The 23,014-nt window shown below is 55.1% G+C and overlaps 1 protein-coding gene across 1 annotated transcript; it reads right to left on the minus strand.

Moving 5' to 3' along the window:
• Window positions 1-1,062: 1,062 nt before the first annotated feature.
• FRMPD1 (FERM and PDZ domain containing 1) lies at window positions 1,063-19,243 on the minus strand. The gene is given in 16 exon segments (XM_062513604.1): window positions 1,063-3,242; window positions 4,630-5,229; window positions 5,595-5,742; window positions 6,155-6,337; window positions 7,248-7,343; window positions 7,625-7,751; window positions 8,780-8,916; window positions 9,182-9,301; window positions 10,284-10,409; window positions 12,112-12,207; window positions 12,404-12,487; window positions 15,949-16,056; window positions 17,099-17,144; window positions 17,227-17,329; window positions 18,500-18,657; window positions 19,122-19,243. Coding segments are annotated over 16 exon segments (4,434 nt in total).
• Between the last annotated feature and the right edge of the window lie 3,771 nt (window positions 19,244-23,014).

Below are 23,014 nucleotides of genomic sequence, written 5' to 3' on the forward strand. Positions count from 1 at the left end.
CACAACGGGGGCTCTGAGTGGTCTCAGTGTTGCCCAGTGCCTGTTGGCTGTGCCCTGGAGGCTCTTGGATGTGGAGGTGATTCCCTTCAGTGTCCCAGAGCCAGGGGATAGTGCTGTCCCCACAGTGCCTGGGCAGAGGTGGGGCCATCACTCAAGCCCACCTGTGCCCCTCACCAGCCTAGAGCGGAACCCCTGGGCTGCAGCAACAGCTCTGTGGGGAAAGGCAGCCACCCCCAATATCCCCAGGCTGCACCCCAGCACTGAGGGATCGGCCTCTGCCCCTCCATCCAGTGGTGCTGCATTGTGGGGATGCACAGCCAAACAACCCTCCAGCTCACACCTGGCCAGGGACAGCCCCTGCTGGGATGGGGCAGGGCTGGGGGAGCCTGTGACAGTCCCTGCACAGCTCTGACCCAGCATTACAGTGTCGGGGCTCGCCCTTCCTGCTGCCACACACAGAGCCCTGAGCTGCCCTGGTGGGGGCTGCCAGCTGACCAGGACCTGTCTCGGGGGGCAGAAGCTGACCAGGACCTGTCTGGTGGCAGCAGAGCAGCTGCTGACACAGGAGCTCCAGGGAGCAGCACTGCTGCCACCCTGGCTGGGATGACCCTCTCTGGCTAAGGAAAAGCAGAATATGGAATCACAGTGTTTCCTTGGCCACAAAAGGTGGAGAAAGCCACCTGGGGTCCTCCACATTTGACCAGGGTGGGGTTTGGTGTCCATTTAGTGCAGGGCCTGGCTGGAGAGCAGAGTGAATGAAAGGCAGACTGAGTGAAAGGCAGACTGAAAGGCTCCCACTCCCCCACAGGTGACAAAGGCAGCTGAGACAACACCGTGAGACTGACCCCCTGCACAGCCTGTGTGGGAGGCATGGGACACACACACACTGAAGTGCTGCAAGAGCACCTGGGGCACACTTGAGAAGCCCAGTCACAGGTGTGGGCATATCCTCCCATGGCCATCCTGGGCTAAACATTGCCTGGGGGAGAGCCTGAGCCGGACCGAGGGCACACATCTGGGCTCTGTCCCTCTCAGTGCCCCCATGTGCCCCCACCCTGCCTGTCACAGCAACGGGGATGCCCTGAACTGCTGCAGGAGACAGAAGATGGCAGCTGCCAGGGCCGTGTGCTGGCGAACAAGGAGCTTCGTGCCCAGCTCAGGGCAGACCTGGCCATGGAGCTGCTGGTGCAGAGCCTGCACCAGCTGCTGGTACGTGCCCACCACATCCCCCAGCGCAGCTCCCAGCTCCTGCTGTCTCTGCCTGCACTGCCAGCAGTGTGTCACCTGGAAGCAGGTCACTGCCAGGTGAACCAGGCGGTCAAATGTTGCTCTCAGTGCACACTGCACCTCCGTGAGGGGCTGCTCTGTGCTCAGGAGTGCCTGGCAGCTGGACAGCAGGTCCTGGGAAGCCCAGCCCAGGGCACCCTTGCTCTCGGCACCCTGCTCTGCACACTGGTCATGCAGGTGGGTTGCCTGGTTCCCACAGAGCTTCCCTACAACCTCCTGGAGCTCCACGGTGTAGGCCAGGAAGTGGGAGAAATCCGCAGGGCTCATCCATGCCTGGTCTTTCAGCTGGCCCAGCACTCGGATGTGGGGGTCCTGCCCTGCCACATCCCCAGCAATGGACACTGGGAAACTGCTCCCAGGCGTCCTGGGAAGCCGGGAGCTGCTGGCTGGGGGGGTGGTGAGGGGCCCTGGCAGCTGGGGGGGGCTGGCTTCACGTTCCCCTTGGCTGTGGGGCTGGGGGAAGCAGCTGATGTAGGGCAGCTGGCAGCCACAGCTGTCCAACCCCCGAGGTGCTAAGATAGGGGGTGCAGGGCTCTGCTCACCCTCCTCGGGCTTAAAACACCGCAAGGAGCGTTTGGCAGCCCTGCAGGCTCCTGCTCCTTTCCCCAAGGGAGCTGGGACCGAGGAGATGGAAATCGCTGCAGAGGGAGCCAGGCTAGAGTCCTTCCCCAGCCCTGGAGCCTGTGCAAGCTGGGGATCCTGCTGCACCACACTTCCTGCATCTCTTGTGGGCTCTGCACCCAGCTCTGTGCTGCTAACCAGCTCCTGGCCAAAGCCTGCTCCTACCGGGCATGTTGGCATCTTCCTTCCAACAGCACTGGCCCCCATGCACCTGCTGGTGGTCAGACAGGCCAAAGGCTCACGTGGGTCATCCACGCTGTCCTGCTGCAGGCTGTGTGGCACAGGGTCTGTCCTGACCCCGAACGAGAGCCAGGAGAGGCGGGTGAGAACCCCCGGGGCACTGCCACAATCCGCCAGGAGCTGGGCTGCCTCTGGGAAGGCCCTGTGCCCTTGGTGCACTTTCCTCAGGGTCTCCCCCTGCAGCACCTGGGGGGTCCTGGCCCAGGACATGGCTCCCTGGCTGGTGCTGTGGGCACAGCTCTGACCCTCAGGATGGCCCTCGCCCCTGACACAGCTCTGACCAGCGGCTTTGCTCCTCTGACAGGGAGCCAGGGAAGGCTCCACACTCGCAGGGAGCAGCCCCTCCTGGGCCAGCTCCTGGGCAGGGGCCGTGCTGGGACCAGGAGCTGGTGGCAGGAGCGCAGCAGAGGGGCATGCAGTGGCCACAGCAGAGGGCAGAACAGTGGCCTTGTGCTGGGTGGCCACCAGCTCAGCCCCCTCCTCCTGTGCCCCCTGGGTCTGGCAGCCCCTGGTGGGTGCACAGCTCTCCTCACTCAGACATCCTGGATCTGCCTCCACTGGGGAGCTTTCCTGGGCAGCCCCACTCTGCCCTCTGGATAGGGGCTCCAGGGACAGCACAGGGGTGTGTTGTGGCTGCAGGCTCCTGTCCTCCTCCCCACAGTGGTCACCAGGGTGGTGAATGTACAAAATGGAGGAAACCAGCTGTTCCATCCCTGGCTTTGTCTCCGTGGTGTCAGGCTTCACGTCCATCAGATCAGAGCAGGGGTCTGTACCAGCAGTGTCCCTCTGGGCCGGGGTGGCCAAAGGAAGCCTCATCTCCTTGTCCTTCCCTGTGTCCTCTGCAGAGGGCTGAGTGGGCAGCCAGGAGCAGCAGCGCTGTGGAGAGCCTGGAAGAGCCGCAGGGAAACTGACCTGTGAGGTGTAGTCAGTTTCCAGGAAAGACCTTCTCTTCCTCAGGCTCTTGGTGCAGGTCAGATCCTTCTCCTGCCCGTGCTTCTCCCTCATCGATGGGTTCTCCCCCAAGCTGTAGCACCTCAGCCTCTTGGGGATGCAGGAAGCAGTGTCTGTACCCTCCGAGGATGCCATATCAGAGCCTGCTGGCAAGAAAAACACAGAAATCGGGAAATAATCCCAGGCAGCTGAATACTCACATATACACAGTGAGCCAGAAAGTTCCTGGCACAGGATTTCACAGGAATCACAGACACAAATATCCAGCAGCAATGCCTGGCTCCTGAGGGCAAAAGGAAACAGTCTCTCATGATCAAGTACCTCCTTGGAGTTGGATGTCAAGAAATGGGCAGAGTCTGGGCAAGTGGCTACAAGGACCGAGGCCCAGGTCAAGTGATGAGGACTCTGGAGTCACTCCACCTGAAGGAAGGTATGGCTGTAATTCCTCAATTTAATCTTGGTACAGCAGCAGTACTACGAGAGCACTGCCCACAGCTGTAGGCTCATCATGAGATAGAAACATGGTCAGAGGTTCCCAACTGCAAATCTAGAGGGTAACATTTTCCAGAGATGACAGTTTTGTGCCTGAACACAGAACGGTGACTGTGCATTACTATAAAAGCCAAAACTGCTCTAATGGCAAGAAGGAAATTCTTAAAAGGTTCACTTAATACTGAAAGAGCTGATTAGCTCAGGAACAAAATTCCTCTTGTTTCTGAGAAAATACAATGTCCAGGGAGCTTCCCAGCCTTGGGAATCCTCGACCCAGCTCTGTAACAAGCATCTGAACCTGACCTTTGCTCTTGGGGGTTCATGTATCAATGCTTTACAGTTTTGGGGTCCTCTTAGCTGAGAGGAAGAGAGCAGAGATTCCAGGATGCCATTCCTCTGAAAACTGACTTTCCCTAACACCCAGTGTTTGCGCATGATAACAAATGCTCCTGCAATGTCACTTGGAGTGGCCTGTGGAGAATGGATGCTCAAAGGTATGGAGGGGCTGGACAGCTGGCCTGTAAGCCAAACTTAAGAGACAGCAATTGATGAATTCTGAGTGTGTTAATAGCAAGGTAGAAGACAAGGCTGTTAGCGTGGAAACCAATTTTAAAAGATCCATGAAGGATTTCTGTAGTTAGACTAGGTGCATAAGTAAATGTGGATACGTGCCTTGTTAACTTTTTGCAACACTTTTGCCAAATATATTGATGCTAATTGCTTTGTACCAATGAATATAATAAGTAATTGTGATGTAGTCAATGACTTAAGATCACGCTTTGTTAAGAGCAGATAAACTGGAGAACACACAAAATAACGAGGGAGGGGGATGCCAGTGTTACTCTGCTCAAGTGTGTGGGTGTGACGTCGGACTCGATGGTGACACAAAGGGTCACTGAAGTCCTGAAGACCCACAAAGGGTCTCAGAAGTCCTGCAGAGGCTGCTAAGAGCTAGAAGGTGAGCCTCCCGGGGGGACCTGCAGGGAGCAGAGGCGGCTCCCGGCAGGAAGCACTTAGAGCACGCAGGTGTGCCTTTACCTGCCAGCGTGTCCGGAGGGCTGAGCCTGTCCGCAGCATCGTAGAACTCCTCCTCGGAGCTGGAGTCACCGAAGCCCGGCGGTGGCCGCAGGACGAGGTCGCTGTGCCCGGTGCCGGTGCCGAGCCCCGGGCCCGCGGGGCTGCCCCCGGTCCCCGGCGGCACCTGCAGGAAGCAAAAATAATCCCCGGCTCCTGCCCCGCCGGGACTGCCCGCCGCACACACCGGCACGAAGCTCCTGTCCGAGCTGCTCATCTCCTGAACGGTCGGCGTGTAGAAGTGGAACAGCCCCGGCCTGGAGGAAGAGCACGCTTCCAGCTCATCTTCCTCCAGCGCATCCACGGAGTCGCTGGAGCCGCTTGTCTTGAAGCCCCGGCTCTCGGTGTTGGCCGAGTCGGACGCCTCAGACGCGCTGTCGGTGGCGATGTCACCGCCGTGCCGAGGGTCACCCCTTCCAGCCCGGGGCTCTGCCCCGCTCGCCCCGGGGCTGCCGGGCTCGCCCTGCCCCTCCGCACCGCCGCACGCCGCACGGCTGCCCCTGCGACGCTCCGAGGAGGAATCACAGGAATCCTCAGAGTCGCTGCAGGCTCGGGATTCATACCCTGGGATTTAAACGAACGCGTCAGCCCATCCTGCGGGTGGGGAGGGGGTCAGGCAGAGCCTCCCCCCCGGGCCCCGGGGGGCTCAGCCCTCGCCGGCTCACTAGCCAGCAAGACAAGGTGCAGCCAGCACCCTGGAGCTGCCAGCTGACCCCTGGCCCCGACCTCGGTCTGTGACAAGCCTGCAGCTACCACAGAATCACGGCACCACGGAAAAGCCTTCTACGATCATCAAATCCAGCCTCAATCATAGGCAGGTGCCACCACACAGCCCCGGGCTATTGCTCCCACGAGATGCTGTACCCAGGAGCAGGGTCATCCACCCACTTCCTCCCCATCCCTTGTCGAAAAAGGCTGTTTTTTAAAACCTTCTTCAGCTGAGACACGGTGCAGTTGCTGTTTTTTCTCTCCCCAGGTAAATATGGAGACGTTTGCATCCACAAAGAGTCTGTAGTACCCAACGATGAGGCAGACAAGATCCTTTGCACTGTTTGATTCCAGCAGCAGAGTAAGCACCTTTTTTGGTTTATTTTTTGGAGGTGTGGGGGAGAAAAGGGTAGAAAAATTTAGAATAAACAAATATTGTTTGTACCACAGTCTGCAGGAACAGGCTGCACAAGGACAAGGCATCATCCCCTCTGCCTCACACTTCCCCCAGAGTGATTTGCAGGAGGCACAGACAAAGAAGAGTAATTTGTTTTTCTTGCCTTTTGTGCCTTCGGTGTGTCTCACTGATGGAGGAAGAATCACTTTTCCTCAGCAGGAAGAATCACTTCTCACTAGTAATTTTTTGGTTCTTCCTACAAGCTTTCCCCCCCTGCCCCCAAGCGTGTTCTGAGCCTTTTATCCTGGTGACACACTCAGCCTTTGAGAAGAGCTGATGGTGCAGGTGACTCCCCTGTGCCTCTGCCCCCACACAGCTGCTCACCTTCAGGTCCTGCAGGTAGATCTTGACGGTGCTGACTCGCTCTGACTCCTCGCTGAGCTCCACCCTGCTGATGCTGGGGAACTCAGCCAGGCTGGTGATGATGTTGAGCTTGCTGTTGATGATCTGGCTCACGCCGTGCTTGGCACCCACCAGCAGTGCCACGTATGACTCCCTGTCCTGAAGCTGCAGGGGCAGAGTTAAACCTGCTGTAAAGCCTGGGCAGGGACCCCCTCAGCCGCCCGACCTCGTGTGGGATCTCTGCACTGACTGCTGCTGGGCTGCCACAGGAGCCTGCTCCCAGCTCTTTGCTCTGCACAGGGACCAGCAGCTTCCCACGGCCACAGGGATGCACCTGTGGCCACCTGGCAGACCCAAAGATGTGGTTGGCAGCAGCTGGCCTGCTGTCAGCAGTGTCATCTGGCAGCCCAGGGTGTCCCCACATGTACACAGTGAGACCTGCTGCAGCTGTGGGGTAGAAACTTCACAAAGACATTTCTGTGGTTGGAAGAAATGTCAGTGCTTTCTGTTAGGGTGAGACACAATGAAAAATGGATTAACACACACATAATCTGGCAGAAATTGTTCAGTTTGCATGTAGGTGTAAATTTATCATTACTGTGACCCATGGGTGAGGTCTTTGCTGTGGCACAGACCCACCAACATTGCTCAGTTCCCTGTGTCACACAGCTAGTGTTTTGCAGCTCAGCACAGACCCAGGTGGGGACAAGCAGAAAAGTAAACTGTACAAGAAACCCCTTGCAAAAAGAGAAGAGTTCTTTTCATAGTGAGGTTCGAGTGTTTTCAGTATTTTTTTCAAGACTTTGAAGACTCCCCAGATTTCTCAAGTACTTTATAATGCACATATTATAGACAGGGTTTACCTAAAGAGTAAGAGCCATGGCTCCCAATTAGAAAAACCATGCATAACTATCCTGTAGGCTGTCCTGTGTTGTGGACACTTCAATGAAACTATGCTGAATTTCTCCAGCAGAGCCCCTTACCAACATCTACCACGATATCCCACGACAGAGAGAAGCAGTGTGGCCAGTACGACTGCATGCCAAAAACAATTACATAAATAAACAGCTCGTACCATCATGGTGGCATTGAAGATCTTCCCACTGTACATCTTCAGCTCTCCCAGGATCTGCAGGTAGCTCAGGCGCACCTGGGCTGCTGTGAGTGTGTGCTACATTGGGCAAGAGAGGAAACACAGTTCAGGAACAGGTACTGACTGCAGGGCATGGACATTCTGTCCTACAGGACTGGCTGCCTGACCAACACGTCAAGCTCAGTCTGGGCAAGTAGCAGGGGTGTCCACTGGCCATCCCACCTGGCCCACTGAGCACCTGGCACCCCACAGTAAAGTGCAGAGGCACACATAGTGCAGGGAGATCAGGGAGCATGGGCAGCAGAGGAAAGGTGACAACAGGGAGGACACTGCCACCACCCTGGGAGCACTGTGACTACCTTCTGCCGAGGGTCCAGCAGCACCTGGTTCCTCTTCAGGTGGTAACTGATGGCTTTCTTGATGTCCTTCCCTCGCATGTTTCGAAGCAAGGTGGGGGAGATGAAGTTCTCAATTCCCCAGTCCCTCCTGGCAGAAAGAGGGAAGGGAGCACAGGGGGTGCCAGCCATGCTGACTCCCAGCAGCACAGGACAGATGCACCAGGCAGCCTTGGGGGGCTGTGACACACACAGTGGGCTCACTGGCTCCAATTCAGTGCTACCTTCACCTGCCAGGGTCAGGAGCAGGGCTGGGTAATGTGCACTTTGGTGTAGAATGACCATTTTCACACAATTTCACAGGACAGAACTCACAACCTTCATTAGCAGGACAGTTCCAATCTCCCTTCATCATCCAAAGGATGGAGATTCTGTCCTTGCTTGGGTGACAAGATTGTGACATTTCAGCTTGTTCAGTTTCCTGGACCCAGAACGTGGGCCATGTGTGCTGCCAGAGAGATTGCTCAGCCCAAGCATTCAACACCTGTGAGGTGAGAGCAGGGCAGCTGCCCCTCGCACCCACTCCCTGCACACAGCTGGGCACATCTGGCTGCACACAAGGCATCCAGTGCCTGGTAATTAATCCAGTCACCACACCAGTGCCTAGGAATTAACAACTAGCTCGTCACCACTCCTAGAGCAGGGGTTTCTCCACGGCAGGTGCAGTCCAAGAGCACCGACAAGCAGCATGGCACACCTGCTCCTTCTGAAAGCATTTTCTGGTCATTTCCCCATAGATTTCAACACTTCACAGGATCTATCACTGGCCAAAGTAGGTGCTTCTGGCATTTCCCCATCTGGTGGATGGAGAGATGTACTGGCTGTGTAAAGGTGATGACTGCACCCTCTCTCCAGATACTGCAGCCAATACTGGCAGGAGCAGCTTGGGTAACCATCACTGTGTGAGAGCTCTTCAGTTTCAGGTCCCTGGCCCTGTGACAGACAAGACCCACAAGGCCACCCTGCCCTAAACGAGCAGCACAACCAAGATGCTGCAATCCCCTTTGGGCTCCCGTGCAGAGCTAAACACAGGGCAAGCAGCCAGCTGATGCCACTTTCAGCTGTCTCCTACTTTCACTGGGCTTAATCACACCAGACGACAGAAACCTGGGCACTTACTCAATGTATTTCAGGGACACTTTCTGTGGCTGAGCACAGGCGTAGATCCTCTCCTGTATGTGCAGAGCAGCCAGGCGTAACGCCACACTGCACTTCATCTCCACAGCAAACCTCTCCTGGAGCACATCACTGCAGCTCTGGGGCAAACACAGCACAGCCAGGTCAGCAGGAACACACAATGAGACTGCCAACATCACGCCACGCATCCAGGTAAGGGTATCACCAGCCAAGCATACCAGCTGATCTAAGAATTTAAGGCAATTAAAATTGAAATGCTCTGATTTTAAGTGCTCTGCATTTCACATCCATGCAGCTGAGCCAGACTGAGGCATGCTCTAGTTTAAAGCAAAAATGAGAATGGGGTGAGAAGGGATTTCTAAGCATGGAATGCCCCCGTGTCACCTGCAGGTACAGATATTCAAAGGCCACTGGGTCTTCCTGCAGGAGGTCCAAGGGATCCTTGGGCACAAAGCACACTCTGAAGAGGCAGCGGTAGTCATGAGAGTCTCTTTTCTGGACCACCTGCAACACAGACAGGGCATCACACCACAAACCCTCTCTCCACAAGTGCACAACGAGCCTTTGCTCTGCAAACCCACAGGAATCATTTAACACCACTGGCAAGGGGATGGTGCAGATCGTCCTTAACAAATACAAGGAGACTTTGCTAGTGTTTGTAATTTTATTTCTGATTCTTCATCTGTTTTTTCCTTCTCCCTGCAGTAGCCCAGAAGCCCTCTGACAGCAGCACTTCATTTAAATATCCACTGAATCATCACTGTAATGTCAAGAGGATGTCAAGACTCTGAGTTACACATCAGCACATTTTATTCTGGGCAAATCCTGCCCAGTGGAAATCCTCTGACCCGTGTGCTCAGTGATCTGACAGCATCAACCACTGGGGGACTTGAACTCAATGATCTTCATGTGTGCCTTCCCATTCAGGATATTCTGTGTGATTCCATGAACCCCTCTGCAGTGGACTGCCAACCAACAGACCCATCAGCACAGAGCTGAGACACCTGAGCAGGCACTTCCTGACAAACCAGCACTACTGTCAGAGCAACAGGATCACACCAGCTCACCTCTTGTTTACAGGACACAAAGTACTGACTCACAGTTTAGTCCAGGTGGCCCCTGCCTGGGTGAATGCTCTGACTGCTCAGGGAGTGGTAAGCAGTGACCTCATGCACAGTGCCCTTAGAGCTGTTCTCAGGCTCAAGCAGGTGGCCCAATGTGACAGGTGGCACAAAGGATGCCACCCACGACTGCTCTCCGTGGTCCAGGCAACACCAGCCCACGGGTACTGCTCTGTGTGTGTGGGCACTCAGGATGCTCCCAAAGTGCCCCTTCCCCAGGGATATGGGTGAACACATGGCAGAAGCAGGCGGCATCACTGGGGCCGAGCTGAGCTCAGCCCTCTGGTGACACCTGCAGTTCTGGGTTCCCTCTGCCCCTCACTCTGCTCCTGGAGGCAATGGGACACACAGGGGGTTCTGCTCACCTGTGCAATGAGCTCCTCCTCATGCAGTAGGTGGATCTTGGCCAGGTTGTACTGCTCCTCCAGCACCAGCGCAAAGTGGGCGATGCTGTGGATGGACAGCTTCTCCTGCAGGGTCAGCACGATGTCCTGGCAGGGCACAGGGGTCACACAGAGCTCAGACGTGCCACCAGTACTGCCCACACACCACAGGGGCGACTGCAGCCTGCAGAGCTGTGGAGCCATGGGCAGACAGAGCACAGCACATCCGAGCAGGCCAGGAGGACGAGGTGGGGAAGCTGCAGCTTTGCAAACTCCAAGGACTCACAGGTATCAAATCCATTTCAGAGTTTTAAAGTTTTCAGCTGGTGGTGTTGGGCACGTTCTGTCACCCTTGACCCAAGTGTTTGCTGTGTTTGTTATTCTGGCTTTCTAGAACTCTGTAACCCTTTAGGATCCCTGGGAGTGTCCAAGGCCAGGCTGGACAGGACTGAAGAAAATGAGAGGCATTCCTGCCCATGGTAAGAGGTTGGACCTGGATGGTCTGTAAGGTCCGTTCCAACCCAATCAGTCTGTGATTCTGTGATTTGTGAAGAAACTAAAAGGAACTGCTGAAAAACACTTCTTTCCAGTAAACAAGAATTTGAGACCAGAATTGTAAAAATCTTACCAAATCTGACTGAAGCTGGTGTTTCACTTTGTAATAGAGAACTCTGTCAATATTCCAATTATGGAAATAAAAAAGTTTACTTTTGGCAAAAAGAAAATATCACATCAGGCTTGACTGAGGGAAAACTGAAACAGAAGCCCTTGGAGTCACTCAAGCCTCTTGAGGCAAGCATAAAGGTTTGGTTCACCTCAATTTTAAGCCAGGATGTCTCAAGACACAGAGATGTTTCTGGAAACACCTAACTTGGGAAGCTTTTACTCATTTAGGTGTTTCTGGAGGGCACTCATGAGGCCTGATCCCAAAAACTGGGAAAACTTGTTCCATGCCACAGCTAAGAAATTCAAGTCAAAGAGCTTATCCATCCTTTAGAAATTAAACCCTTGGGGACAGGCATTCAAATATCTCTTTACAAGTCACCTTACCTTTCCTTTCCTTTCCTTTCCACTTCCTTGCTTTATTTTTTTTCTTTTCCTTGACACTGCAAGTCAAAAGGCTTGCAGACAGTTGCCTGAGAGACCACAATGGTTTTGTGAGGCTTGAATGAGCTAGACAAACTCCTCCTTTTCTGAGTAAAATTTTCCCTGCATGATACTTGAAGTCTCTTTGTGTTTCCCCCTAATGTACCTTCAGCCTGATAGCCCCAGAATGTCTGTCCATTGTGAATCTCTCCCACAGCACCTGCACTAGTGCAGGCCCCCTGTCCTTTAAGTAGTTTATGACCTCCAACACTGGCCATGGCCAAATCTTACCAAGTCCAACACAAATTGAGCAGCTGCAATGACCAGGCCAGAAAAACTGGAGGTGTGCAAGGCTCTGTCCAAGCACAGCAGTTAAGGGAAGGGCTGGACCAAAAGCTCTGAAGAGCAGCATCGTGTTTTCAGGGGAGTGATGGCAACTTGCCTGCGATGCCGCCAGTAGAAGTGACCTGAAGGAGGGTCACTCTTTGCTCAGGAAGATTATTCCCTGGGATGTTGCTCTTTCACCTGAGGGGGTGAATCAGTGCTCATGTCTCCAGAGGGGAACATCCTTGCCAGTGCAGAAATGAGGCTGGAACTCAGGAAACCCAGCGTGCCCAGCACCAGCCAGCAATGCCAGCAGCTGGTGAATGCAACCAGGAGGCTGCAAGTGCCCTGCCCACACCTTTGCTGATGGGTTGGACTGGGGTGGTGAGAACATCCTTACCTTCACAGTGGTGGTCCTCTCAAACCTGAATGCCTTTGTCTGTCCGTTCTCCAGGTACACCTTGAGAACATTGGGCATGAACAGGAGGGAACTCCCCTGCAGAACAAAAGCTGCAGCTGGACCCTCAGGCATCCAGCCTGCAGGCACCAGCTGCTCTGCCTGGCACTGCAAGTCCTGGCACACAGGAAAATCCTTCTCTACCTTGCCAACCCTCTTCCATCGCACCAAGCTTTACTCCTGATTATGCTTCTGGCAGGGAATGACAGAAGGAGAGCACAGCAAATGCCTTTACCATAACACTCCGGGCAGTGCAGCGGCTGCACGTGGTCAGGGAGCACTGTTCCTTTCCCAGTGGCACAGCAGAATCCAGCAGGCACTGACAGCAGAAAGCCATCCTCCTTGCTCATCACCAGAACCCAGTAGTGCCTCCAGAAAAGGTACTCTCCCCATCATAAGGCAGCAGTGTGGGCACTGACACCATCCTCACCATAGGGTGCCTGTCCAACACCCAGTGCTGCTTTCACTGAGCCTTACCCTGAAATTTGTAAGGCTGGCTCTTCCTAAGCAGGTGATGATGCCACCAGATTGTGCTGAGATAGTTCCCAAACACGTGGGACAAGACAAGGGCAGCCTCAGCAGGAAGATCTCTGCTGGATACTTCCAGAAGGATCTGGGGTCTGGGCCTCTGTCCTGCTGGGGCAGCCTGATCACCTTTGAGCCCTCCACCTCACCTCTTTTGTAGAGAATGCCTGCACCTGTTGTCCCATTTTCACCACTGTTCCTCTGGTTTACTCCTCCACTCGTGGAGCTCCTGCTCAGCTTGTCTTTTCGTGTTCTTGGGCCAGCACTCTACTCTCACCACTTAGAGGGCTCATGTACTTGTCAAGAGAGTCCCAGGGTTAACAATGGTGTTCCTAAGATGATCTCTCCTGTGTTTCATTTATTGTACCTCGCGTTAAAAACCTCACAGCCTTGGTCCCTCTAGACAGAGAGACCACACACCCTGTAAGTGCTGCCAGAGCAAACATAAACCACTTCTGAATCCCCTCCTTGCTCCTCTCATACCCCTTCCGTGGGGTCCAAGCTGCCTACAGTCACCACTCAGAAGAGAACACTGCTGCTATTTTTTTCTAGCCCACCTCCTGGGCTCTCTAACTAGCCCAAACACATCTTTGTCAGGTGCTGGGTCCTCTCCCAGCTCCAGGACAGTGATGCTGTTTCACACCAGCTGCACATCTCCCCTGCTAGCTCCCACAGCCACACTCATCTTGTGAGGGGGGCCTTGCCCAGCCAGCACACAGCAGAACTTAACATCTGCACAAATTACCACTGCTCTCCTGCTCAGACCCAATAACCCAGCCAGAACACCCAGAGAGGTTTCTCTCTTTCTGCGAAGGCTGTCAGAAGCTACTATGAATTAACCCTGGGAGCTTCAGCAGCCATTCCCTTCCTATCCTGTCTGGGCAGGGCTGATTCAGCCCAGCCTGCTGTTAATAACTCACTGCCTGGCACTGGCCCCGACGTCCCCAGGGACCTGTCCCTTGCATATTGTTCAGGGTTATAGAAATACATCATCAGTCTGCAGAAAGCGGAGGCAGGCCAGCAGCGAGGCTCATTAACAATTCATGCTCCCGACCTGCAGTGTCGGGTTTCAGCTGCAGAACGCAGCCGCTGGGATCCTTCCCGTCGCCACAAGGATCACTTAGCCGTGCTCCATTAGGGATGACAAGAGCAGTATATTTACTGAAACTGGAGGCTGCACGGTTTTCAGGGCCATAATACCCATTTTGACTGCCTTAGTACGTCAGCCGTGGAAAGGAGAGCGGCCCTAAAGCACTCAGGGCTGCTGTGGTGCATAGTGCTTTTCCAGAAAGAAATCATAAATATGCAACAAATTTATTTACTCTTCCTTTGTGCTAATACTTCACTGCTCAAAACAGGTTACATGTCCAGATGGTGAAAAGGGAACCTAACACCAGTGGGACCCCAGCACCTGAATTAATTTCTCCTACCTCTGTGCTGTCAATAAATGAATAACAATCTAAACACTGGTTGTGTCCCTCTGCACTTGCAGAGATGTGATTAGCTCAGCACAATGCTGAAAGAGGCTTAGGGAGGCACAGAGTGCAGCCTTCCCTCCACAGCTGCCTTCTTTAGGCTCTCAGGAGAGGTTCTTTTCCAGACCCCTTGAGACCAGCCCTGGGATCAGTCAGTGACTGGCAAAGACCTCATGGGCTGTGACACAGTGCCCAGCTCCTGGAGCCTCCAGGCAGACACTTGAGTCAGCCCCCAGCTGTAAGAAAAGCTGAGTCTGTTGGTGATTTCAGGCCTGCCTGTGTCCCATGACCAGTCCTGCCCAAATCCCTGCCTGGGGCCACTTCCTGGGCACATCCTCCCCTTCCCCATCCCCTGTCTGGTGACCTGGGTGTCACATCTGCCAGCAGCAGGAGCCATCTGCTGCCTGGGTGCTGTCCCAGGGAGGGCCTCCGGCCCAGGTAGGATCCCAGTCAGCCGTGTCACCAACACCTGGGGCATGTGAACACAGCCCTGGGAAGGCAGGGACAAGCCCTGCAGGGGTGCTGGCACACCTGGCAACAGCTAGCCAGGAAGGGAAGGTTCCCAGGGCCCAGAGGGACACTGGCAAAAGTCTGGAGGCACAGCTGACCCTCCCCTGCCCAGCAGGGAGGAGAAGAGGGATCTCCAGGAGCATTCACACCACAACTGCCTAATGGGCAGGTGACACCCATGGCATCTCTGGCTGCACCTCTGCCCATGTGCAGGGGAAAGAAAGGAAACACCTGCACTGGGAGGGCTCTGAGCAGCATCAGGAGAGTTCCACCAGAAACAGGGAAGAAGACACAGACAAGAAGGGAAAAGGAAAAGAGCCTTGTGGGTGGTTTGTCATTGCTGCAAAGCAGAAAGGCTTGGTCAGACCTGGACAACTGAACAGCACTACTGAGCAGGGGGCCAGAGAGGGGAATTTTGACCACAAAGTTTTTTCATTCTGAAAGACAGAAAGAAAGATCAACAGAGCTAATGACTCCCAGTTGGCCCCAGTTCATCCCAGTGAGCTGAGAAAGTTACACAGAAAGAGATGGAGATTTTCACAAGCTGCTCAACCTTTGGGTAGGATACAGGTGTTCTCACTTCTGCTACAGGGACACCAGCACAGGCAGACCTGTGTGCACCCAACTCAGCTGCCAGCAACACCAGGAACCCAGTGATGGGTTTGCAGCACCCTCCAGCAAGCCTGTGACCCAGCTCACCTGACAGAGGTCAGGTACAGAGGCAGCTGTGGATGCTCTGTGGAAAGCCTCTACAGGGATGTGAGGGTCCAAGCCCCCCTGTCAAGCTTGAGAACACTGTCTCACCTAACAGCAAAGCAAAGTGATCAGTAACAAACCCTCTGAACGAGCTGTAACCTGTCCCCAGGAAGGGACAGCCCAGTTACTCCAGCAGCACATGAACCTGGCACACACACCAGCGTCCACCTCTCCACCCTGGATTTGTCAAGGCCACACTTCAGTGTGGGCTCACCACAGATGGATTAGTACTTCCAGAGATGACAGCTGCCTCCTGCAGTGGTGAAGGAACGGCTTAAAGTCTGACGGGGGCAGTGCATGTGGGTGTTTTCCATTAGTCCAAGTAAGCACATCAAAGACAAAGCCCAGCAGAGATGCCAGCGCTTCCCCGATCACCTCGGGCAGTACTGGGGAGCACTGGCCGGACCCTGCCCAAGGCAGAGCGGCACAGGGAGCCTCGAGCACAACGCCCAGTCCGACCCACCCCCGGAGAGCCCCGCATTCCCCCCGTGCCTCCCGGCCGCGCTCCCCGGACCTGCGAGTGTCCGTTCAGCAGCACCTCCTCCGCAAACCGCACTTTGACGGGGTTCGTTTTCAGCCTCGCCCTCTTCTCTGCCGTGAGGAACGATGATTTGGGGCCACCCTGAAACGACAGCGGGGTTCGGTCGCGGCAGCAGCCGCGGGAGGAAAGAGCAGAGCCCCGGGGAGGGCAGGGGCACAGCTCACCGCCCCTGCTGGGGCTGCTCCCGCTGCGCTGCCCCGCGCCCGCATGGAGAGGAGTTTTGGGGAGCCTCTCTGCCCCCAGCCTTGCCACAAGCCCTTCGGACCTGCCTGAGCAGCTGCTGAACCCAACCCTGGCTGCCCAGCGAGCGGACACGGGTGTGGCGTGTGCCACACTGTCCCCGTGTCACACCACAGGAACGCTCAGGTGTCCGCCCATGTCATGCAGCGCAGCTGGGACCCCGCAGAACAGCTGGGCATCTGCCAACAGCTGGTTTCAGTGGGGCTGTACCTAACCCAGCACACGCGGAGAGGTGGGCAGTGATGGACAGACCCCTGCCCGTCTGCGTGGGCAGCACTTCCCCGCCCTGCTGGGCTTCCCAGAGCGCTGCCAACCACCCCGAAAGCAGCCCGAGGTCACAGCTTGAGCAGGTCACCGCACTGCACCGTTGTCACAGCCTCGCTCCCACCACGGCAAGCGCATAAGACACCAGGTACGGGCAGGAATTCTGCACAAATGCCACCAAGTCCCTGTGTACGAACACCCTGTAGAGTTTGATGGTCCCCAAGAACAGCAGCAGAACCCCTCAGCGCCCTCCCAGGCAGAGCCAGTTCTTCATCTGCCAGAAGTGCCTGTGCCTCCGGGCCTGCCACAGCCCCGTCCTGTCCTGAGGACACAGGGTAGGGACAGAGAATGGGATTTGGGGGAAGCACCCAGGCACATCCAGACCTTCCAGAGCCCACCAGAGTGCGTGGAGCAGAGTCTGTCCCTGCAGCCCACGCCACAAGCCAGCCTGGCCCCGCTCCAGGGACTGTGAGGAGTCACTGCCCACCCTTCTCCAGCCCCCTCCAAAGATGCTCAGGGCACCCTCGTGGCTTCGGCTAGCCGCTCAGAGCCTGCAGCCAGCCCAGCCCCGCCGTGGCCGTGCCCAAGGGTGCCGCGGGAGCCGAGCGGGGCCACTTACGGACGAGCAGCGCAGGACGGTCAGGAGCAGCTCGTCGCCAGCGTCCCTGCAAAGGGGACACGGGGTCAGCCAGCGCCGGCATCCCCCGGTGTCCCCCGTGCCCCGACCGGTGCGGGGATGCTGCGCACCTGATGATGCTGGCTGCCCGCTCCACAGACACGCCGTCCACCGCGCTGGAGTTGATGGCGAGCAGCTGGTCGCCCGGCTGCAGCTTGCCCTCGGCCGTGCTCCCTGCGGGACCGGCACAGCGTGAGCCACGGCCCGCCCCCTCCCACCCAGCATTCCGGCTGGAAATCCCTCCGACATCATCACTACCCAGCCAGGTTCACCATTAGCTAATGTCTCCAGGTGCCACACCTGCCCTAGGGATGTCCAGAGACACCCAGAGTGAGCTCCTCTCCCAGCATCTGCTTCCCTCAACAACCACATCTGGATGGCAAAATGTAAGTGCTTGAGGAGCACTGGGTGCTGACACCACCTCGTGTGTCCCTGCCTCTGTCCTTGCCCCGCACCTGAGCTTCCCTCTGCCCCATGGAAAACCCTCCAGCACACACCTGACCCCTTGCCACAGCCCACCATACAACCCACTGGGAACCCAAAATAGGCCATGCAGCCATGGGCTCCCAGCTGCAAAGGACAGGGTCAGAAGGGCAGGTTTCTTTGTGCCTCAGCTTTACTAAAGTGTTGATTCTTTTTGATTAGGACAAAAGAGAACCACCACAAAAAAAAAAAAAAAAAAAAAAAAAAAAAAAAAAAAACCACTGCTTACACCCCACTACTCTCAGATAATTTCACTGTGTTTCACGTGGGAAAGGGAAAGAGAAGTGGGAGGTGACAGAGGGTACATACCCTGACCCAGAGCCCCAGCCACCCCCCAGAGGGCTGCCACTCTCACACCAACAGATTAAAACCACATGGTTTTGTGCACCCACCAAAACCAAAAATTAAATAAGAAACACCTTATTTATAAGAAGTATCTTTTAGTTACATCCCTCCCTCCTACAGCTAGAGAAGCTGATCTGCTTGATCTCAACAGCAAAGCTCTCTGTGTTACAGGGCTGAGAGCCCAGGGTCTGTTCAGCAGCAGATCACTGCAAGCACAGCAGAGTAAGATGAAGTTCGCTAATATAAGATTAAATTCTTCCTCTGCATTGCAGATAAAACACCAGGAAGAACTTTACTTTGAGCAGCTCTCTGCATCATGAAGATCAGCAGGTGAAGGGAGCACAGGTGAAGGACCTGTGGAGACACTGACCTTGGGAGATGTCCTAGCACTCTGTGTGCCACAGGCACCCAGGGCTCACACACCAAACAGGTACCTCAGGAACCACAGCCCCCTGCCAGGAGTTCATCCCTAGCACTCCCTGCCACCACGCGGGGCTCTCAGACAGGAGGACACACCTGCAGTGACGGATGCAATGGTCAGGGGAAGGCCCGGGCAGATCTCAAAGCCGTAGTGCTGCAGGACCAGGTCCTTGTACACGGTGACAGTCACCTTGACCCGGCTGGGGGGCTGGGCCATGCTGTCCCCAGCACTGTCCATCACGGACACGCTGCTCCTGTGGGATCACAAGGGCCCATTAAACATTATAGAACCAGAGAGAGTTTGTCCAAAGGGATCCACACACCTCCCTGCTCTCGAGGGGCTGCGATGTGCCCCAAGGCCGGCGCTGCCTGGGTCCCTCTGGTGACTCCCTGGGCTCTGCAGGAAGCTGAGGATGTCAGACGGGTTGTGAACACAATTTCCCAGTCATCCCAGCCCAGTGGTCTCCCAGAAGGAGAGGCCCAGGTGTGCCCCACCTCCATCCAGCAGCACCTTCACCCACTGAGGCAGCAAGAATGCACAGCTCTCAGCTTCTCCTGGGATCCAGTCCAGCTCGTGGATGGCCACTCTATGGCCACTCCACCCTAATGTTAACTCTCAGACCTCAGGGAAGGAAAGCAGCAGTGGACCAGGATCCCTGGTAAATGCAACCTAGTCTTGCCCAAAAATGTGGGCCCACAAAGAGAAGCATGACCCCACCTTCAAGAAGAGCAAGTTTCACATGGACCAGTGCTGCACTTCCTCACAAAACCACAGCAGAGCAAGGCAGGAACATCTGTCCCTGGAAGCCAAGGGGGTTGCTTTTCTTTTTCTGTGTGCATATCTCCCAAGAATAATGGAAACAAAGAGTAAGATCTGCAGGCTGTGTCAGCCCCTGCTCACTGGGAGCAGCCTCTTTCCTCTGATCAAATGTGACTGTAGGTGTTCCTTCCACAAAAACCACACTTACCTGGGTGCACTGTCCCGAGAGCGGTGAAGCCATTTTGTTACCATTTGCTCTATTCTACATGTTTTTCGTGTATGGATTAAGCTAGTCTCCAAATCTCCCATTTACCTGGAAGTGACAGAAATCGCAGGAAAGCAGCATGAGAGTGGCTGAGGAATTCTTCTGGACAGCTTTCAGAGTCACCAACACTAATTCACAACCTACTAGTAGTACAAAGAGATCTGCTGGCACCTTGTGAAGACCAGAGCTCTAAGAGAGGGTGACACCTGTTGTGACAACCATGGACCCCCCTGCCCACCCAGCCTCCCCTGCTTGGTGCTTTTGGTCATCTGTGTCATGGTCATATTGTGTTACCCTTCCATGGCAGACAGCGACACCTGCATTCTTTTTCAGATTTCATGGATTTCATGGATCTGTGGGCTTCTTTTGGAGATGCAAAGGCTGGGTCAGCTTCCCACCCCCAAAGTGAGCCTGCCACAGCAGGAGTCTTCATTCAAACCAGGTAATTGGTTTGACACTCGTAATTACCAACATCAGTGGTAACTGCACAGCCTAACAGTGTGCCTTGCAAGGCAAGGGAAGCCTGCAGCCATGCACCACTGCCACTACTCTGAGCTCTAACCCTGGGAAGAACTGTGGGCTGTGACAAAACCTAACACAAAATGAAACCAATTATGCCTGCATCTGCCAGAAGTCGTGAAGAATATCAGCTCTTTGTATTTCAAACCCAAAGCTGTTATATTCACCTTTCACAGTGTGCCTTCTGACAGCCTAGGAGTTCTGTATGTCCTGACCTCCTCCCTTGTGTCTTCTGCTGAGACTGGAAGTTCTGTGCCTCAGGGGGATGCTCTGTCATACTGGGACAGCGGGCTGCTGGTCCATGGCATAAATGGTGCTGCAACAGAAATACCAGTAAGTTAACCTACAAACAGAGGAGATGGCTGGAAACTCACAGAAATGAGGCACAGAAAATTTTGTCCCAAAAACTGGACCTGTTCCACTCAGCACCTTCCCAGGCCATAGTACTCCCCCGGCTCATATTTTCTAACCAAGAAGGGAGGGTAGGACTCAGAACTGCTGCTGAGCTCCTCACAGGGAGCCACAGCAGCCTGTTATGCTCCCTGCCTGTTCAGCCGTGGGCAGAAAATGGAGGAAACTCAGCCCTTCAGCAGTTCTGGCACTGGGCACTCTCTGGGCTTTCTTCCTAATACAACACAATTCAACTTGTTCCTTCAGCCACACTTTTCCTACATCCGCTCCTGAGGAGCACCTCTGAACCACAAATGGGGACCTTGTGTTCCAGCTCTGCTTCCAGAAATTAGAGCTGATAGGATGGGAAATCTGACCCCCTCTCAGAGGGTGACCAGGAAGTGCCCACAGAAGGAGCAGAAGCCATTCTGCAGCCTGGAACACACATGCAGGATCTCTCAAAGGCAGCCTGGGCAGACGTGGCTCCTGCTGGCGTGTCCCCTCTCAGCCCCATGTTCCAGAGTCTGTGACACTCATGTGGCAGCAGCTCCAGCTGTCCTCTGGCCCTGGCTTCAGCTCTCTGCTCAGCAGCACAAAGTGCTCTGCCTTTCTCACTCCCCTCCAACACCCTCTGAGCCAGGAGAAGGTGCTGCCTGCAGGGGCTGCTGCCCCCAGGGCTCCATCTCAGGGTGCCTGGCAGCTGCTGATGTGCCCTGGGCAGTCCTTCTCAGGTGCTTCCTCACCACCTCCATCTGCAGCTCCACCCCTCACCCCTTCCCCACTCTGCAGAAAGGACAGGCTTCTCTATCTGGGCTTCACAAAACACAATTTATACAGGAAGTCTCTTAACCTGTAGGATAAGGAGGAAAAGTCTGAAGAACAAACACAAACATTTAAAACTCCCAGATGGAATAGTAAGGAAAGAAAACATGCTGTTCTTTCAGGAAACTGGAGAGTTTGGGCCAAACAACAGGTGTCCTTGAGGAGGCAGGTTGTCAGGTATTTCCCTAAAACAATGCACAGCACCAGGAGCAGCCTCTCCCCACGGCATCCTCGGAGCACACCGAGCATGCTGAGCAGGACAGGGTAACCCAGGGTCACTCACCTGGCACACACAGCTGGCACCTCTCCCCACCCTGGATGTCCCACAGAAGCTCCAGCCCACACCCTGCTCCCACCTGCCTTTCTTCAGCTATTTCTGAGCCAAGCCCCTGAGCACATCACTAAGCAGCTTGAGCTGGGATCCTGATACACAGAGATCCTTCAGCTTGGTCACAGGGAGCTGTGACTCCATGGGGATTTTCGTGGCCACCTGACCCTTCTGGAGAGCCATAGCTCAGTGCCTGGAAGGAAACCTGGGTGGGTGACTGTGGGTCTTTAGGACCAAAGCAGACCTGAAGGCCAGGGCCCACACTAGAATGTGCAGACACCAGTCAGGACATGCACAGCACAGACCTGACCAGCAAGGATAAAACCAAGCACACCTTCAAGGACACTATTTCAACACTTCACAGAACGTATTCACTCATCAAACCGAAATTTTTGGATAGGCAGAAGGCTTTTTCTGGCACTTATTTGATAATACATTTTGTTTTAGGGTATTAGCTCCCAGCAGAGTGTGGCAGCAGGAGCAGCAGCAGTGGGGACCAGCAGCTCTCCTGCACCTTCTGGCAGAGAAATACCTGATCAGATGTTGCCACAAGCTGCTGTAAAACTCTGGATGCTGTCCACTGTAACCTCACTCACACGGGCTCTTGGAAGCATCTTTGCAAGTACTTCTTGAAATGGATGCCCATCAGCAGTGATGGATGGGTCTGGCTGAGGGAGGAATGGATCAAGGCAGCCCTAGGAGAAGGACTTGTGGGTGCTGGCCCTGGCCTGGCCATGAGTGCTGGGACCCAGAAACCCCAAACCCTGTGCTGCCCTGACCCCCAGTGTAGGCAGCAGGGGAGGGGGGATTTTGCCCCTCTGCCCTGCTCAGGTGGGACCCCACCTGCAAAGAGAGCTGCCCCAGCCCTGAGGCCAGCTCAGGAAGGATGTGGAGCTGCTGGAGCCAGGGCAGAGCAGGATCACAAAAATAACCACAGGTGTGGAACACCTCTGCTACAAGGAGAGCTGACACAGCTGAAGTTGTTCAGCCTGGAGAAGAGAGGGCTTTGGGGAAACTCTAGAGCCCCTTCCACTGCCTAAAGGGAGCTTACAGGAAAGATGGAGAGAGATTTTTAGCAGGGCCTGTATTGAGAGGACAAGGGATCATGGGTTTAAAGTAAAAGAGGCCAGACTGAGATCAAATATAAGCAAATAACAATATATAATGAGGGTGGGCAGGCCCTGGCACAGTGTGGCTGCCCCTGGACCCCTGGAAGTGTCCGAGGCCAGGCTGGACATTGGGGCTGGCAGCAGCCTGGGACAGTGGGAGGTGTCCCTGCTGTGGCAGGGGATTGGATCAGATGGCCTGTAAAGGTCCCTACCATCCCAAACCATGCTGTAGCTCCACGACTGCACCTCTTGTGTCTCTGGTGACACACCCTCACACTGTGCAGCTCCAAGATGAGGCAGGGCTGGTCCCCGCCCAGGCCACTCCAGCTCACCAGGTATGGTCTGCTCCTGTCCAGAGGGTCAGTACTTCCCCATCCTCCCAGGCAGGGGGAAGAAAACTGAGCTCGTTCTTGACAAA

The sequence above is a fragment of the Cinclus cinclus genome, chromosome Z (assembly GCF_963662255.1).
Source record: "Cinclus cinclus chromosome Z, bCinCin1.1, whole genome shotgun sequence".
In the NCBI taxonomy this organism is placed as follows: domain Eukaryota; kingdom Metazoa; phylum Chordata; class Aves; order Passeriformes; family Cinclidae; genus Cinclus; species Cinclus cinclus.